Source organism: Diadema setosum, chromosome 15, assembly GCF_964275005.1.
Source record: "Diadema setosum chromosome 15, eeDiaSeto1, whole genome shotgun sequence".
Taxonomy (NCBI): domain Eukaryota; kingdom Metazoa; phylum Echinodermata; class Echinoidea; order Diadematoida; family Diadematidae; genus Diadema; species Diadema setosum.
The window spans coordinates 22300414-22320524 of NC_092699.1; the positions used below are offsets into that span (position 1 = coordinate 22300414).

The 20111-nt window shown below is 37.1% G+C and overlaps 1 protein-coding gene across 1 annotated transcript; it reads left to right on the plus strand.

Annotated features, from left to right (window-relative positions):
• Nucleotides 1-2703: 2703 nt before the first annotated feature.
• Nucleotides 2704-19888, plus strand: LOC140238976 (N-acetylneuraminate lyase-like). Its single transcript, XM_072318871.1, has 9 exons — nucleotides 2704-2786; nucleotides 4437-4494; nucleotides 6888-6963; nucleotides 7559-7654; nucleotides 9173-9324; nucleotides 9830-9876; nucleotides 15384-15468; nucleotides 16245-16284; nucleotides 19696-19888. The coding sequence occupies exons 1-9, from the start codon at nucleotides 2728-2730 to the stop codon at nucleotides 19845-19847; spliced, it is 765 nt and encodes a 254-aa protein (XP_072174972.1). The 5' UTR covers nucleotides 2704-2727; the 3' UTR covers nucleotides 19848-19888.
• The last annotated feature ends 223 nt before the right edge of the window (nucleotides 19889-20111 follow it).

A 20111-nucleotide genomic window follows, 5' to 3' on the forward strand; every position in this document is an offset into this window, starting at 1 on the left:
TTACTGTCCCAGGTAAGACAAACTTTAAAAATTTGAATCAGTCATCCCATGACTATTTTTGTCCATTATAGGAAAAGCTAATTTACTTTTTTTGTGTGTGTAGGTTTTGAGCCATTTGGTCATACGCTGTATAATATTATGCTTTCTACCTATTCTACAGCAATTCATAGCACTTGGGTGGTAATATATCACGTTCTCAGGAGTGCAAGTCAGAACATGGTGTGATAGCTGATTTTAACGGCTTCAGATTGTGTACTCTAGCTCTAATCTTTCATATTTTATTCTTGTGCTTGCAGGATGTGTCATCCTTTCGATTGAAAGGGATCATTGCCGCCCCTTTCACACCGTTTCTTCCATCTGGGTTAGTAGTTGCATCCATTCATAGGCCTTCTCTAAATCTTTGGAATTTTACCTCTGCCAAGGAGGTTATGGTTTTGCCAGTGTTTTTTTTTTTTTTTTGTTGTTTTTTTTTGTCTGTATGCAAAATAACTCGAAAAGTTGTGAACAGGGGGGTGTTTCATCAACGTTTGTCGGCGCTGACAACTTGAATCACCATAGTAACAGTCAGTGACCAGAGCATCTCAGCCAATCAAAACCAAGGATTTTGCTGAAATTGGTCTGACAAGCGTTGATGAAACACCCCCCAGATTTGGAAAAAACAGGAAAGGTTGGTAATGACACAAGGAACAGCTTATTAAACTTTGGTAGTGATCCAGGAATTGATCCAGGAATTTTTATTGATTTTTGAAGGATTTTTTTTATCTTTTGGCGGACAGCGTCAATGAACTTGTGAGTATGAGCTGCGCAATATACGGTTTGAGGCGCACTCAGTGAAACATATTTGTTCCTCTTGCCCAAATATGGGCAAAAGTCCAAAAGTTCAACAGGTTGGTTTTTATTCATATCACTTGCCCTACAGTAAGTTGTAGTAGCTAGAGGCAAGCAGATATTCTGGTTTGTAGCACTCTGACAATGGTAGTATGTGTGTCTTTGTTAGTGGCAGTGTAACATCAATACAAAATCCCTTTTTAAAGAAAAGTTTGATTTCATTTCTTGTTTTAAAAAAAATAAAAATCGATGAAGAATTTTCCAGAAAGTGTTTAGTCACTCCAGAATTAAAATGTCTTTGTATACCAGTAATGAAACAATGTGATATGATGACTTTGACAAAACAAGTAAAATCAATTGTTCCCCTAACATTATGACCATGGACAAAGACCGTAGTTTTGTATGAGGCACCAAGTGTCGCATGGCTTATTTCGTTATGAAATCAGCCATTTCGTTGACAAAATCAACAAAATGATCATTTCATCGATGTAATGTTAACATTTCGTAATGAAATGAACATTTCGTCGACAAAATCAACAAAATGACCGATTTCGTAACGAAATAGGCCATGCGACACTTGTCACCCCATACAAAACGACAGTCCTTGCCCATGGTTTAAACCATAGTTTCAATTGTACCACCTTTGTGAATACGTGCCTTTGTGTGTGCTGGTGGTTTAAGTATCAAGGTAGCTATATAGTTATGCAATACCTTCCCACGTGGGTATATCACCTGTTCTCTACCTGCTATAAACCTGCTGCAGTTGTAACTTAACCAGTGAACTAAGAGTACATAGTGTATCTTTTGACATTGGTATCACGCAGGATTTATGCTGACTGAAATTAAGATAAATTGATGTCACTTGAAATTGATATTTGTTCTCATTCTTTTTACTCTTCACAGGGAAGTAAATTACGACATTCTAGAAGCATATGTCGAGATGCTGTTAGCCAATGACGTGTCTTGTGTGTTTGGTAAGATGACAGAAATAGAATCAAAGAGAAAGTACTAGAATGTAAGATATTGTCATAGAAAGGTTCATACGCTGTACTACAGCTTGTAATTTTGATATGCAAAGAGGTACACCTGGTGTGATATTTGTGAAAATTCATTGTTAAAATTGTCTGTCCTTTGTTGAATTTGACTGGGTTTTATTCTAATTGTAAAAATGAATTTAAATTGTTATTCAGTGCTCTTAAATGTTGTGCAAACCTATTCCTGATAAGTGAATGAAAATGCTTGCTTGGATTTCATGGACTTCTAAAGTGTGAAATAGAATACTGTATACACCGAGTATTTTGCGAGGTTTTTATTTTCACGAATTTCGTGAGTCGGGTGCTATTTGCGAAATTAAAGACATGCTAAAATATTGACTCTTATCCCGATTTGAATGTGACATACGTGTGTACAGTTCTCTGTTCAGTAAAGGACTCCACGATCGTGAATGTAACCACTTGCAAAATCGTCGGGAATTCCCGGTTCGCGAAGATTTAGACTCGGGAAATATATGGCGTATACAGTAGTAAAGGGCTATTAATCACCTTTGAACTACTCCACCACCCCCAGTACAGAGAAGAGTAAAAAGAAACAGTGGTACTGCTGTTGTTTCACTAGTACCGATTTCTAGCACTGGAATCTGTAAAACATGATATTTTCATGGCATGAAATTTTCGCGAATGGGAGCCAACAGCCTTATTCGCAGCATGAAATTTTTGCGAGTTCCCTCTAACATTCAGTGCAGATTGTGTAGACAAGGTCTTTTGCGTGCATTTTAATGTTGCGAAACTTGGCTCTCGTGAAATTCGCAAAATTAAAATGCACGGGAGCATTCCTCGTTTTAAAGTATGTCACCTCTTCTTCTGTCCTATAGTGAATGGAACCACAGGAGAGGGTTTGTCAATGACTATTGCAGAAAGAAATAAACTAACAGAAAAATGGATATCTCTCGGGAAGAACAGGTAAGGAAATGATTTCCCAAAGCTCAATGTTGCACTCAGCCATTATTCTATCTAACATTCCTATTGTATAGTGTCAATAAAGACTGCCAGCCAGCTTTGGATTTATTTTATGCCTCTGCATATACCCTAAATTAGGAGGATGTTAACCATAAGGGGCCTGCAGCAATCTCGAGCCTTATTCACTCACAGGAGTTGTCGGTTTTATTTAACACCATTCACTCACGCCGCGCAGCATATTGTCTTGAGAGTTTCAAACAGTCAAGCTGGAATGAAAAGAAAAAAAAAATCACTGTGCTGCAAATGAAACCACGCAGAAACAATGACCAGAATGTGACCCCAGCCAGCTGAGTGTGCAGACTTGGATGAATTGCAAATGGATATAAAAATCAATGTCTTTTGTTTTGTTTTTGTGTATGTGCATATATATGCTATTCCCACATGTCACTCAGGGCTAATAATATAGGTTTGTGTCAATACAGCTTCTGAATCTCAACATATTTGCATAGATTGCCTCCAGTTAAGGGCAATGAAGGCAAAATGCACTGCTTTGGTGAGCACTGCTAGGTCTTTTTCTTGTGTTCCTGGTGTACAATTTCCCTAGTCCAACATATTAATATGAATATCAAATGCTTATTGGCTCATGTACACATTGTGTGAATTCACTAAAGATAGACTGTTAAGGGTTCAAAGGTACAATACATAGTAATATACAATGGCATTGTGATGTTGCACATACGTTATAAATCTATATAGAATATTATGTGCCAACACATATGTACACAACGTAGGAAAATTCCATTTGTTGCATTTGTTATATTATTTACTGAAAGAAGTAAAAGCAAGAGGAACAGCACTACATATGAATCTAAATTGTCAAGTCTGTAGAAATGAAAGAAGTGATCAATTACTACATTCTATGATGAATTGTGATGGATTTTCAGCAATTGTGAGTATGCAGAGATCATGACACTTTCATTACATAGTGTATTTATAAAAGTAAATGTAATATTTAGAGTGAATGCATGTTATCAACTTGTTAACCCCGTCAAGTGAATAAATGATCCACTTCAAATCTTTTAGGATTGTGTGCAGTTCTATGTAATGCTGATGATTCAAACATGCCGTCACTTGGTGATATTATGTCTGTAAAAAGAGGGAAAAATGTGAGGAAAAAGAAATGAAAAATGAAATTTGTAAGATTGCAACTGCTGATCTGTAATTCAACAAACATGTTGGAAAAAAGGAACCACGAGACTCGAAAACTTGTAACGGGAGACGAATTGAAGAAAATTCACACTTCAACCTTCACACCTCTGATTAATATTCCCTTGCTTTCAAAATGTATACATGTTGCTCGGGGTCTAAAGAGGGTAAAATTACAATATTCAGTTGTTTTCTGCAAAATGTTCCCTTTGCTTTTTACCTTGTTATCCCAGCATAGTTGGTTTCTTCCGGCTGAGTGCTTCACTGTGGTGAAGATTGTGGGTACAGGAATTGTTAGGCTTGGAACAGACTATTTTGTAGGGAATGTCAAATATAGATATTCTTCCTCATAACAAGGTCATCCATGTTTGTAGAAATGATGTATTATTAGCCTTATGCCGCTCCCTCCAATGACTTTATTTCTGTGCTGTGTTTACATATTGACAGATTTCAAGCAGTGATCATCCATGTGGGTGCTACGAATCTGAAAGACATGGAAGAAATGGTCAGATATAACAATACTAAGTACTCTGCTCGTGTGTGGTTCACTTTAACCATTCCTTCTCATGTAACATCTAAATTACATTCTAAACTTTCTACCCAGTCAAGAGTTGTATGTCTTGCACACTTCCATCATTGTGTTTAGTCCCATTGTCCATAATTTCTTATTACTTTCAGCATTTTTTTTTTAATTTATCAGTGAGAGAGCATGCAGATGATTGATAAAGCATGTGTGCAAGATTTATATGGTTTGTGTTGCCTTTCGTCTGCTAGGAGTTTTTCGTTGTTGTTGTTTTAATTCTGATGCAAAAGCCTTTCAACCCCATTGATGTACAGTATGTTACAATGCATTAGAAATGTTTCATTTGAATCATACCATACCACATGAACATACATGCTACATGGAATGAAAATATGATGAATTCATTTTGAAATTCCCTTGAATGCAATTACCAGTTTGTTCAATTTTGCAAGTTCAAGCACAATTGTTACATGTCCTTGAGATAGAGACTTTATTTTTTTTAGTATTTTCCATCCCTTGTGTCGCCCTACCTAATCCTGAATATGTCATGCTCTGTTTAAATATCCACCTCCAGTAGACCTCCCACTCTACTGGAAATTATGTGTTTTGTATAACAGCAGACAAGGGAGTGCCACATTCTTATTTTTCACACAGTCAGCCTATAAAGCAGTGTCTGTTCCTATGTATGAGTTTCCATATGTCTGATTCTTATATGTATTTTTTTTTCTGTCTCTAAATTCCCCCAATGTTCTGCATTTTACATGTTCAAAGTTTGCCATCCTGTTTAATGTTTTCTTTTTTTGTGTGTCAATGCTCTACTATGCTCATTATTTGATGGATTTTTTTTTTTAATTCTTGTAGAGGTGCTTTATAGTGAAACTTAACCCCCATATTTTTTTTTTATTTTATTTTGTATTTTTTGGTGATGCTGCACCTAGTGTTCTGCCTTGCATAGGATCAAAGGTCATATTTTAGTTGCTGTCTTGAATGTGACCTATGGGCTGTATTTCTTGATGGATTTTATCAAAATTCTGTATGGTCATATTTTAGTTGCTGTCTTGAATGTGACCTATGGGCTGTATTTCTTGATGGATTTTATCAAAATTCTGTATGGTCATATTTTAGTTGCTGTCTTGAATGTGACCTATGGGCTGTATTTCTTGATGGATTTTATCAAAATTCTGTATCATTTAAATCAAGCTGTCTATAACTTTTGGTGATAGTGCCATGACTTGTTCCAGTCCATCTTGTTTTACACCCAAAGAGGTTCATTTTGAGGGTCTTCCTGTTTGCATTCTACTAGCTAAGTTTCTAGACAGACTTTTTTCAGATTTTGTACAGCTTTTATCATAGTTACACCTAAACCCTACAATTTTTGGTGACACTGCCCCCAATTTTCTGCCTTCAATGAGGTCAAATGTTGCCACCATAAGTTATTTCTTGTGTGTGCTTTACTATCCATGTACTGTATACGCCGAATATTTTGCGAGGTTTTTATTTTCATGAATTTGGCAAGTCAGCTGCTGTTCGCGAGTCCTATTGACTGATCCCGATATGAATGTGACGTATGCGTTTACTTTTCTGCATTCAGTACAGACTCCATGATTGCAAATTTAACCCCCCGCGAAATTGTCAGGAAGTTTAGACTTGATAAATATATGGTGTATACAGTATATCATCATTTGTTTTCCTACAAAGATTTGCATGGAAATGCCTCGCGGTAAAACACAGTATTGTTTTTGATGGTGCTGCCTCCTTTTGGTGACAGCATCTTCACTTGTTTTACAAAAAGCAAAATATACAAAAAACTTGGTTTGCTTGTGTGTGCTCTAGCTGCATTTCTTGAAGGATTGTACTCATATTTTGTATAGATATTTTTCATGGTCAAATTAGGTTATACTGTGCAGCAGAGATTTTGCAACAACCTGGGGGCTACACTGCTTCAGTTGTGTGACAATAGACATTTCTAGCTGTTTACAGTTCATTTTTATTTTCATTTCATTTATGTATAAAAACATGGTATGGACATTTGGTTTTGTTATACATTCATCATGAATGTGATGGGATAAATATATGTGTGTATATATATATATATATATATTATATAATATCTACTATACATATATACATACATACATACACAGAAAACTGTACAAAGAATCAACTACTGCAAAAAAAACAAACAAACAAACAAACAAACAAACAAACCAACAATGGCATACATAGGGATAGACCAAGAGAAATATATGATTTCAAGAGAAAACTGATTTACATTGTACATAGAGGAAAATATGTCAAACTGACACCCCTGAGATAGAATTGATGTCATCATTTTGTTCCCTTGTGCTTTTTTATTTGTCTCCATGACGATGCAGGCCAGACATGCTGAGAAACATGGAGCAGATGCAATAGCCACCCTCCCACCCCTCTTTTACAAGCCTTCAAATACGGGTGAGTTGTATAACCTGCTCTTACAGTAACTGTAATATCAGGGCCCTGATTTATGAAGAGTTATGATTGATTATATGGTTGATTTCTATCATAAATCTATGGCAGCCTGTGTGTTAAAGAAATTTATAATCGATTATATCTTTTGATAAAACACGGCCCAGGTAAATGAATAAAAATGTCTGCATATAGACATTGAAATTATAAAATGTTAATACCCAGTCTTTAAAAGAGAATTTTGGAAGCCAACTTATATTTCCTGTTTTTGCAATTTACTAAACAGTTTTCTAGTCTGAGATTGTAGATGTTTGTTTGTTCATGAGTTTGATTAAAAACAAAATCAGTTTCACATAATTGAATCTTTACTTTTGAACTTGCAGTTCCCAGAAAATAACAAGTGTTAATTGACCTTCCGGTTCCAAATAATGTTAACTTGTTGAGGACGAGTCCCGAGTATACTCGGGCAGATGTGTATGGGAAATGTGTGTTATAGCAAAATCAATCCCTCCTCAACGGGTCAATGCCGTAATATGTAAGAACCACCCCTGTTACACAGAGAATAGATGGTAGTTGAGACTTTGTTGAATTCAATTCTCAGATTCGCTGGTCAAGTACCTTCAGCAAGTGGCATCCGCTGCACCGCACACGCCGTTCTTCTACTACCACAACCCCTTCATGGTGGGCAACATGGCAAGTAAGTGGGAAATACTCTAAAATCTATATGATTCTGTTTGTATTTCTCCTCAGTGTCAATATGTATGAATGTGTGTGTGTGTGTGTGTGTGTGTGTGTGTGTGTGTGTGTGTGTGTGTGTGTGTGTGTGTATCCCCAAACATCTATGTCAATATATGTGTGTGTCCCCTATATTTGGGCTGAATGCTTCAAATATATTGTCAGCTGAGAACCAGAAGGGCGCTATTGCATTTTAAGATTTGAGTGTAAGTAAAAACAAAAATCAATTTTCATTAAATAAAACAGTTTATGTGAACAAAATTTTGAAGATTTATAAGCATTCATTTGTTCCATATAGAGGGGTTTTCATTTTTATTTTCATTTTTAACATTTACTGAAAATAAAGATGATTAAAAATTGACACTATAATGTACAGGAGATCGATCACTACAACATAATACTAGTAACTCAATGCCCCCCAAAACTGATAAAGCCTGTCTGGTTCTCAGATGACGATATGTAGTATTGCATGAATGCATGACTGACCTCAGATAACCTCCAGGTATGGACGGTCCATGTTTTTGTTTTGGGATCTGTGGGAAAGATGATGAAACTGGTCTGCCCGTGATATCATACTTCAGAAGTCACAAAATGCTCAAGGATCACTATACGCATTGGGAGAGATACTAGCTTTGTTCTAGAAAGGAGTGAAAATTGCCAGGTACGCGTATTCACATTCTTTCCCACATGATCATCGAATTCTGACTGGTGCTTTCATCCTTACACAAGATGCATTGCTCACAATAACCCTCTTCACCCATGAGTAAAAATGAGCTCCTGACAATGCTTAGGCTAATATCAGGGTCCTCTGGTAGGGCAGTGACAATATAAGAGGCAACCATGGGAAAAGAAGACCATCATACTTGTAATATTTTTATCATTATTATAGAATTAATTGAACCACAGATTGGGCCATGTGTGAATATTTGTTATTTTTCGCAGGCTTGTGTGTCCTAGTGTACATTAATTGTATGCAGATCTCTCCCTTTGTCTTGTCTAGCTTGTTTATAATGAAACAATGGATTATACACACTTTTCCTTTTATACAAACCCATTATGGATCTGAGCTAGTATATTTTGTTCAATTTTATGATTTTTAAACATTCTGTTGACAGATGACTGTATACAACATTTAGGCAATTGTTCACCTCATCGAGCTTTTGTGAAAGAAGGGGAAATGATGCACTCTTGATTTACAACTTTGTTGTATACAACCACAAAAACATGTACACCAGGTTGATGTATCACCATGTTAATAAATACCAGTCCATTCATGAGTAGCACCATTAATGTCAGATGCAGGTATAGTATCACATGTTTTTGGACATCAGTATTTTTTAACAATCACTGACCTCATAAAATGACACTGCATGCCATCAACTTCACATGTATAGTGGAATGTAAATGTGAATGTGTGTGTACACGTAAATGTGCCCTTTTTATCAGATTGTAATTGATCTTTTTTTATCTCTTTATACAGTCGCCCTTGAAGGCCTTGTAAAAACCATCTTTGCTGACAATCTTATACCCACGCTATGCGGTGTAAAGTACACATCTGCGGATCTCTACGAGTACGGACGGTGCCATGCACACGTCGCCAAATATTGCCAATTTATGTATGGCATGGATGAGGTATGTTTGAAAATGATGGTGAAATATCTTAAGATTTATATTTTTATGTTGGCTAAAACCCCCCCCAAAAAAAAAAACAAAAACAAAACAAAACAAGTAAATCTTGTAATTAATTGTCCAACATACCCTGAATGTGTAGAACTTGTTAGCATTGTGCATCTCATGAAATTTTTCTGATTGTGTTGAATTTTACTAGTCCACACTGACCCAGTTTACTGTGAATGTGTAAATTTGGGTAATCAGTTTTCAGATACCTTGCTCTCAGTCCGTAAGAGTCAGTGAATCAGGTAAAATTTCATGTGCAACTTAAAAATCTCATCTATTTATTACAGTACCTCATGTCATCTCTTTGTCTCATTTAATGAATTCTATTGATTTTGTTTATCTATCAAAGACAATGTTACTGTGATGTGGAATGATGCCATAATGTCACGAGTGTTTGAAGAAATTACCAGATGATGATCTTTGAAATGAGACATACTACTTCCTACTTTATTGTTTACAGCAACTCTTGCCAGCATTGACCCTAGGAGGAGAAGCAGCTATCGGCAGGTGAGTGTTAAAGCAGGGCTGCACACTAACCCATTTTTTCTGCCGGTCCGACATGTCTCTGTCGGACCGGTAGATGCCCCGTTTTACCATTTTTTACCGGTCCGAACAGAAAACTTACCGGTCAACAACGGCAACCTAAAAAAACAAACAAACATTAAATTACTTGCAAACTTATTTTCTTGTTTTTATGGACGTACCCCCCCCCCCATGTACATTTTTTTAAACTTGAACTATTTATTGCACAAGAAATTACAAAAAAAAATGAGAAAAAAATAGAATGTTTGTTCGTGAATTACAGTGTAAAATGATAATGAACAAAAATCAGATTGTATCATGCGTTTGTGACTTTTTCTAAACATCGGCGCACGAACTTGCTGCATAACCTGCTCTTGGTGCTCAGTTGGATTGCGATGATTTAATGAATTATTTTAGCTGTGATATTTTCTGATGCACGCGATACAAGGGGTTCTTTATTTTTCTCTCGACACTCTCTTCGCCTTTGTGCATGCGTTCTGAAAGGTACACGACATGCAGGGCCGAATTCCCAATCCTTTTTGCGCCCATTTCTACCTCAAATAATAATCAGCGGAATTGTGACGATTTCATGAATTACTCCGGCTGTAACATTTTATGATGCACGCGCCAAAAGGGGTTGCTAATGTGTCCTTTATTTTTTCCCTATAAACTCTTCGAATTTCGTAAGTGCGTTCTTCAAAGATGTACCACAAGGCCGAATTCATGATACTTTTTGCGCCTATTTCTACCCCAAATATGAGCGGGATTGTGACGATTTCATGAATTACTTCGGCTGTAATTTTTCATGATTCGCACGCCAAAGGGGTTGAAAACGTGTCCTTTAATTTTTCCCAAATATAAACTCTTCGAATTTCTTAAGTGCGTTCTTAAACCGGCGATGTACCACACGGCCGAATTCATGATACTTTTTGCGCCTGTTTTTACCTCAACCAGCGGGATTGTGACGATTTCATGAATTACTTCGGCTGTAATCTTTTATGATTCATGCGCCAAAAGGGGTTGAAAATGTGTCCTTTATTTTTTCCCGATAAACTCTTCGAATTTCGTAAGTGCGTTCTTTAAAGATGTTCCACACCGCCGAATTCATGATACTTTTTGCGCCTATTTCTACCTCAAATATCAGCGGGATTGTGACGATTTCATGAATTACTTCGGCTGTAATCTTATATGATTCACGCGCCAAAAGGGGTTGAAAATGTGTCCTTTTATTTTTTCCCGATAAACTCTTCGAATTTCGTAAGTGCGTTCTTTAAAGATGTTCCACACCGCCGAATTCATGATACTTTTTGCGCCTATTTCTACCTCAAATATCAGCGGAATTGTGGCGATTTCATGAATTACTTCGGGTGTAATCTTTTGTGATGCACGCACCAGCTAGAATGGTTGAAAATGCGTTCTTTATTTTTCTCCCCATAATCTCTTCGCATTCCGTAGATATAGGGAAAACGACACGGCCGAATTCACGATCCTTTTTGCGCCTATTTCTACCTCAAATATCAGCGGGATTGCGATGATTTCATGAATTACTTCGGCTGTATTCTTTCATGATGAACGCGCCAAAAGGGGTTGAAAATGTATCCTTTGTTTTTTTCCCGATAAACTCTTCGAATTTCTTAAGTGCATTCTTAAAAGATGTACCACACGGCCGAATTCATGATACTTTTTGCGCCTATTTCTACCTCAAAATATCAGCGGGATTGTGACGATTTCATGAATTACTTCGGCTGTAATCTTTTATGATTCACGCGCCAACAAAGGGGCTGAAAATATGTCCTTTTATTTTTTTCCGATAAACTCTTCGAATTTCGTAAGTGCGTTCTTAAAGGATGTTCCACACCGCCGAATTCATGATACTTTTTGGGCCTATGTCTACCTCAAATATCAGCGGAATTGTGGCGATTTCATGAATTACTTCGGCTGTAATCTTTTGTGATGCACGCACCAGCTAGAATGGTTGAAAATGCGTTCTTTATTTTTCTCCCCATAATCTCTTCGCATTCCGTACATAAAGGTATACGACACGGCCGAATTAATGATCCTTTTTGCGCCTATTTCTACTTCAAATAATCAGCGGGATTGCCATGATTTCATGAATTGCTTCGGCTGTAATCTTTTATGATGAAAGCGCCAAAATGGGTTGAAAATGTGTCCTTTATTTTTTTCTCTTCGCATTTCGTAAATGCGTTCTTAAAAGATATACGACACCACCAAAAATCATGATTCTTTTTGCGCCTATTGTTTCCTCAAACTTCAACGGGATTGCGATGATTTTATGAATCATTATTCGGCTGTAATCTTTATGATGCACGCGCCAAAACGAGTTGAAAATGTGTCCTGTATTTTTCTCCCAATAATCTCTTCGCATATCGTATACATGCGTTCTTAAAAGGTAGGCCTATACGACACGGCCGAATTCACGGTCCTTTTAGCGCCTATTTCTACATCAAGTATCAGCGGGATTGCGATATTTCATTAATTATTTCGGCTGTAATCTTTTGTGATACACCACCAGAAGGGTTGAAAATGCGTTCTTTATTTTTCTCCCGATAATCTCTTCGCATTTGTGCATGCGTTTTCAAAATTATACACTGCAAGCAGGACCGAATTCGAGATTCTTTTGCGCCTATTATTGTTTACTCAAATTTCAACGGGATAGCGATAATATCATGAATTACTCTTTGGCTGTGATCTATATGATGCAAGCGCCAAAAGGGGTTGAAAATGACATGTGTCCATTATTTTTCTCCCGCAGCCGCTTATCTCCTCCCATTTCGTACATGCGTTCTTAAAAGGTATACGACACGGCCGAATTCACGATCCTTTTTGCGTCTATTTCTACCTCAAATATCAGCGGAATTGTGGCGATTTCATGGATTACTTCGGATGTAATCTTTTGTAATGCACGCACCAGAAGGGTAAAAATGTGTTTTTTATTTTTCTCCCGATAATCTCGTTGCATTTGTGCATGCGTTTTTGATAACCAACACGGCATGCAGGACTGAATTCAAGATCTTTTTTGCGCCTATTTATTTCCTCAAATTTCAATGGGGTTGCGTTGATTTCATGAATTGTTATTCGGCTATAATCTTTTATGATGCACGCACCAAATTAATGTGTCCTTATTTTTGTTTTCTCCTCTATAATCTCTTCGAATTTCGTACATGAACTTTTGAAAGGCCGAATTCATGATCCTTTTTGGGACGATTTCTACCTCAAATGTGAAAGCGGGACTGCGATGATTTCATGATTTTTTTTTTCTCCCTTGTATTATCTCTTCACATTTTGTAAGGGCCGATTTCGTGATCCTTTTCGCGCCTATCTTCATTATGAGACCATTCTGAACGAATGAAAATATTCATTTACTGTATCGCTGAATATAGAATATGTTTTTACTTTTTCTAAAAATCGGCACAAGTAAATTAGTTCTAACATGTCAACTGCCACGCAGCTGCGAAGCCGGGATCGGATGGATCTTACGTTAACATGAGTAAAATGACCCAGAAATGCGTGCGCTTCTATCAATGCTTCTTGTCTGGCATGACCGCCGATCGCAAGCAAACGAACAAACAAACGGGGATCGGGGAATTACAATCCATGCATTTCAACAGTTACATTGTACCGTACATCCTTTGCATGTATTGCATGGCATGGCAGTGCGTGAGCAGCGCCAATGCGCAAGCGAGCGCGAATAACTGGTCGACCGCTAGTGCTCAAAACTAATATAGTATGTTTACTTTACAAAATTGTAACGGTAGACAAACTTGCGTAACACTTGCGAAAACTTGCATAAAACTTGTTGAACAGTGCAATATCTTGCATTCTGTTTCTCCCCGATCGGGGCTGATCTTTTTCTTTCTACTGACCCCGCCAATGCTCTTTTTTTTTTTTACTGGTCATGTCGGACCGGTAACTTGTGGATTTCCTGAAAAGTTACCGGTCCGACAGTGACTTTTGCCGGTCTTTGACCGTCGGACCGGCGCCAGTGTGCAGCCCTGGTTAAAGGACAAGTTCATCTTCATAGACATGTGAGTCGGGTGAATGCAGCAATATTAGCAGAACACATCAGGGAGAGTTTGAGGAAAATCGGACAATCCGTTTAAAAGTTGTGAATTTTTGAAGTTTCTGTTCAGTCACGGCTGGATGAGAAGACTACTATAGCATGTGATGTCACATGTGTACAAAGATATAAAGAAGGTATAAAGAAAATTCAACATATTTTCACTTTTCTCGCAAAACAAAAGAACACCCGACTTCTCTCTGTTCAGAAGGCAGGGGGAATAATATTGCCCTTAACATACATCAGTAACAAGTTGAAGAAATATGCACTTTTTTTTTTCAAAAAGTAAAGTTTTGTGAAATTCTCTTTTTGTTTTCCCCATATCATTGTACGCATGTGACATCATACACTGTTAGTAGTCTTCTCATCCAGCAGTGATTGTGCAGATACTTTAAAAATTCATAACTTTGAACGGATTGTCGGATTTTCCACAAACTTTACTGATGTGTCTACTAATATTGTTGCATTCACTCAATCCACATGTGTATGAAGGTGGACTTTTCCTTTAACATTAAGCATCAGTTTCACAAGTTATTCTTGTTATATATGCTCATAGTTTTCACGGTGTAAAGTATTGTATGATCATGAAAAGGGGGTAATTAGTCAAGTTTGTCATGAAGTTAGTAAACAGTCCATTTCACTTCTGTTCTAACATTTGTCAGTGGGAGAATTTGTGATTAAAATTTTTGCAGATTTCATGGGGCCTGACTTCATGTCTTCACCCCCATATTGCACATATGTGTTGCGCATTCACCGTGCTTCAGAATGTGTCCAAGTGGGATACAATGAATACTCAAGTAGCATGAGCCCAGCATTAACATAATATTATGGTTGCTCTGAACGTAGCACGGCTGTAGCAAGGTCATGATAAGCGTACAGATATCATAGTATGATCATTTTGATCGCAAAAGCAACATGTCTCAGCCTGGAAAAGCGGCAACAATGTGGCTGCATTGTACTATCATCATGGCACTATTGCCTTCAGCACTGGTTGAGCATAATGGAGATTGAGGGAGATTGTGCAATGATTAGTGAATTTTTCACAGATCGCCATGGCTACCATGGTCGCCTTCGTAGTGAGATAGGGGTATGAGGACATTACTGTTGATGTATGTTGCAAAGTGAAAGGAGTCCATGTTTCTGGGTATGCCAAGTTTGCAGTGAGCTTTGGCAAATGCAGATATAGGCTATATGGAAAAGATGATGGGTAATTACTATGCCAACTTTCAGTTCCATAGAATAAGTACCAGGTACATTGTTTGATATGTTACACATTTAAATCTTATATTGAGGCATTTTGTGTGTGACAAGCTCTCTTCTGTCATTTAAACCAATAAGGAATTTTCAGTACATGCAAACCTCCTTTGAAGAATATGGGCTGCAACAGAACATTCCTGTCTATTTTTCCACCCAGTACTTGGAACTACCAAGGCAAGACGGCTGCTAGACTAATAAAAGCCTTTGAGGCCGGCAACATTGAAGAGGCAAGGAAAGAACAGGTGAGGGCAGCAGACAGTTTGCACCAAGCTGAGCTCACAGAGATAGTAACTGTCTCTTCTAGCCATCCTGATGTTTCATAGAGGAAATGATATGATTTTATTGTTTGTTTAAAATTCAGCAAAATGGCTAGTGGAGTCGGTCTCAGTGGTAATTGAACTTGACATGTTGCGAATAGGTAAAACCTCATGGATTTTTCTCTCTAAGGTGACTGATTAGTGCCTTTTGTAAGATGTGACATAAAATGAAACTAGTGATCATAACAGTCTGGTATGAAACTATTATAACTGTAATAAAATCTTATATTAACCCTTCCTGTGCTTTGTTTGATGGTTGGCATGCACACGTGAGTGCATTCTTCTGCAAAGTGTCAAAACTTTAAAAGGTTTGCTCATGCATGGAAAGGTACTGTGCACCAAAAAGTCTTTAATACAAGAAGTGAAAATGGTTGTTTAAGGTACCATACACAAAGTGAATGGTGATATCATGCATCACTGGGTATTCTCAAGTGCATGATGTGTCAAGAGCTGAATTAATATGAAGTTAATATATGCAAAATAGGCAAAGTGAAAGCCTCGCTCAGATTTGGTTTGTAAGTATCAGTATGTGACTGTCACTATGCGTCTGTTCCTCCCTTCTCATAGAAATTTGACACGATTCCATGTTTTCATGGCAAACTTTGGACTCTGTCTACATTATGGTTCTTTCAGAGTGAGAACTGTTTTGTAGTTTTGTTCAAACATGTGTATTCAATTCACTTTCTGATCTTCCTGCACAGTTCCGGATCCAAGCTCTTGTGTCTGTCCTGAAAAAGTATGGTGAGTGCAACCTCAAATTAAACCACCAGGAAACCTGCCATGGACATGAACATGGCAAAGGTCATACGTAGGTCACAGTCAGTGGTTAGCATGCTACTGTCTAGGGTGTGTAGAACTTGAAATCATCTGATAACAAGAAAGAAAATGACATCAAAATGTCCATACAGTGATTCAGTTCAACTTCAATTGGTAGATGACTTTTAATCTCAACAGAGCCACCACTTTTGTGACTATATTCAGATTACTTGTCGATCTTTTTTTCACACAGTCAGTAAAAGGCTTTTCCATAGCAGAGTGTATGATATGCTGTAATGTGTAGCATACGCTCATTTCTTATCTTTGATTCTACGAGTAATGGTGATTAGTATTCATTCAATACTGTTTACTCACATTAGCCACAACTGACTTAAAGGGTGTGTACAGTTCTGGTTGAGGTGAGGATTTAGCTTTTAACATTTTGCGAGATATTCAGAAACCACTCTATGAGATGTCAAAGAGCATGCAATTCTAAGGGGTATCAAACGTTTATTTGATGAAAATCAATTTTTAAATGGCTGAGATATCCAAAAACAAGGTGCAACAAAGAGATCCTAATAAAAGGCGTGGCCTGTCGCCTTCTATCATTATCACTTTTTTATACCCCCGCCAAACGAAGTTTGAAGGGGGTATATAGGAATCAGCGGACGGTCGGGCGGTCGGTCGGGCGGTCGGTCGGGCGGTTGGTCGGGCGGTCGGGCGGTCGGTCCGTTGCAAGTCTTGCATTGCGAACTACTTCCTCAGTTTTCAACCGATTCCCATAAAATTTGGCACAGATGTGTGCCTTGGGTTGTAGATGTGCAAGACGTATTTTTTGACAGTACCCAAAAGTACGTTGCCATGGTAACGGCATATTATGGGCAAAAATGGGTACAAATCTTGCGTCGCGAACTCCTCCCACAGTTTTTGATCAATTTTTATGAAATTAGGTACAGATGTTCATCTGAATATGTTAATGTGCAAGACACATATTTCCGTAGTGGCAAAAAGTGCGTTGCCATGGTAACGGCATGTTATTGGTAAAATATAGGGCAAAATGCTTCATGGCAAAACTGCTTCATCAGTGTTCTTCCAATTCTCATGGAATTCATATTGAATATTTGTCTTAGGATATAGGTCAGCATGACACATTTCGTGACAGTGACAAAAAGTATGTTACCATGGTAACAGCTCACATATTATGAGCCAAAATGATGGAAAATTTTGTGTTGCAAACTACTTCCTCAGTTTTTGCCCAAATTCCATGAAACTTGGTACAGATGTGTGCCTTTGGTTGTAGATGTGCAAAACGCATTTTTTGACAGTACCCGAAAGTACGTTGCCATGGTAACGGCATATTAATGGCAGAAGATCAAGGAAAGATCTTGCGGATTTAACTACTTCCTCAGTTTTTTGACCAAAGCTTATGAAATGTGGCACACACCTTGATCTTGGTGGGAAGATGTGGAAGACATATTTTTCGGACGTGTCGGAAGCTGCGTTGCTATGGTAACAGCATATAAATGGCAGAAGATCAAGGAAAGATCTTGCGGATTGAACTACTTCCTCTGTATTCGACTGAAGCTCATGAAATGTGGCACACACATTGGTCTTGGTGGGAAGATGTGCAAGACATATTTTTTGGACGTGTCGGAAGCTGCGTTGCCATGGTAACGGCATATTAATGGCGGAAGATCAAGGAAAGATCTTGTGAATTGAACTACTTCCTCAGTTTTTGACAAAAGCTTATGAAATGTGGCACACACAATAGTCTTGGTGGGAAGATGTGCAAGACATATTTTTCGGATGTGTCGGAAGCTGCGTTGCCATGGTAACGGCATTTAAATGGCAGAAGATCAAGGAAAGATCATTCCTTGGGTAAGACTGTCGTCACGGGGCGGGGGTATTAATCACCTTAAGTGATATTTCTAGTTTGATATCTCAGCCATTTGAAAACCGATTTTCATCAAATAAACATTGAATCCTTCTTAAAATTACATGCTCTTTCATATTCAATAAGATGTTTATCATTATCTCACTTAATAGGAATGTTCAAAACATGAATCCCCACCTCAACCAGTACTGTACAGTCCCTTAAAAAGAAAAAGAAAAAGTAAAAATATAAAGACACTTAATGAAGTGGTGTTAATTCTTGTTATTCTTCATGATTTTATTTTTACTATTTATTTGTTTGTTTGTTTATTTGTTTATTCATTTATTTATTTTTCTATCTATTTATCTATCCATCTGTCTGTCTATCTATCTATCTATCAATCTATCTATCTATCAATCTATCTATCTATCTATCTATCTGTCTATCTATCTATCTATCTATCTATCTATCAATCTATCTGTCTATCTATCTATCTATCTATCTGTCTATCTATCTATCAATCTATCTATCTATCTATCAATCTATCTATCTATCTATCTATCTATCTGTCTATCTATCTATATATCTATCTGTCTATCTATCTATCTGTCTATCTATATATCAATCTATCTATCTATCTATCTATCTATCAATCTATCTGTCTATCTATCTATCACTCTATCTATCTATCTATCTGTCTATCTATCTATCAATCTATCAATCTATCTATCTATCAATCTATCTATCTATCTATCTGTCTGTCTATCTATCTATATATCTATCTGTCTATCTATCTATCTATCTGTCTATCTATCTATCTATCTGTCTATCTATCAATCAATCTATCTATCTATCTATCTATCTATCTGTCTATCTATCTATCTATCTATCTATCAATCTATCTATCTATCTATCAATCTATCTATCTATCTATCTATCTGTCTATCTATCTATATATCTATCTATCTATCTATCTATCAATCTATCTATCTATCAATCTATCTATATCTATCTATCTGTCTATCTATCTATATATCTATCTGTCTATCTATCTATCTATCTATCTGTCTATCTATCTATCAATCTATCTATCTATCTATCTATCTGTCTATCTATCTATATATCTATCTATCAATCTATCTATCTATCTATCTATCAATCTATCTATCTATATATCTATCTGTCTATCTATCTATATATCTATCTATCTATCTATCTATCAATCTATCTATCAATCTATCTATCTATCTATCTATCTGTCTATCTATCTATATATCTATCTGTCTATCTATCTATCTATCTGTCTATCTATCTATCAATCTATCTATCTATCTATCAATCTATCTATCTATCTATCTATCTATCTGTCTATCTATCTATCTATCTATCTATCTATCTATCTATCTATCTTTCTATCTATATATCTATCTAACATTGTATCTATTTTTGCATGGTCTACTTGAATGATGAAGCAATGACAGTTCCACAAGTTTTTAAATAGTTTTCTTTCCTTCTGGCTCCAGGGGGTCACCCAGGTGTGGGCAAGGCCATCTTCTCATTTGTTGGGCCAGACTTGGGCCCATGCCGCCCACCGATCTACAACCTGACTCAAGAGGAGAAAGACAAGCTCTACAAGGATCTCACGGACATTGACTTCTTTGACTGGAGACAGTAAGGCGAGCCGAAAGGAGAGAGAGGGACCTTAAAGGTCTTACTAAGCATCAGGGTCAAGAGGAGTAGGAGAGAGAGAGAGACAAATGTTGTTAGGAAGATATAGATAGAAAAGGGCTGTGAGATATATCACTCAATTGTGCTTTACCGTGATTATATACCCTTTTTGTAGGTCATTTATATCCGTTAATATGTGTAGATTTAGGTTGCAGACTGACTTTTAATACTAAGTTCTGTTTAATACTGAGTGTAAGTTTTATTGAGAATT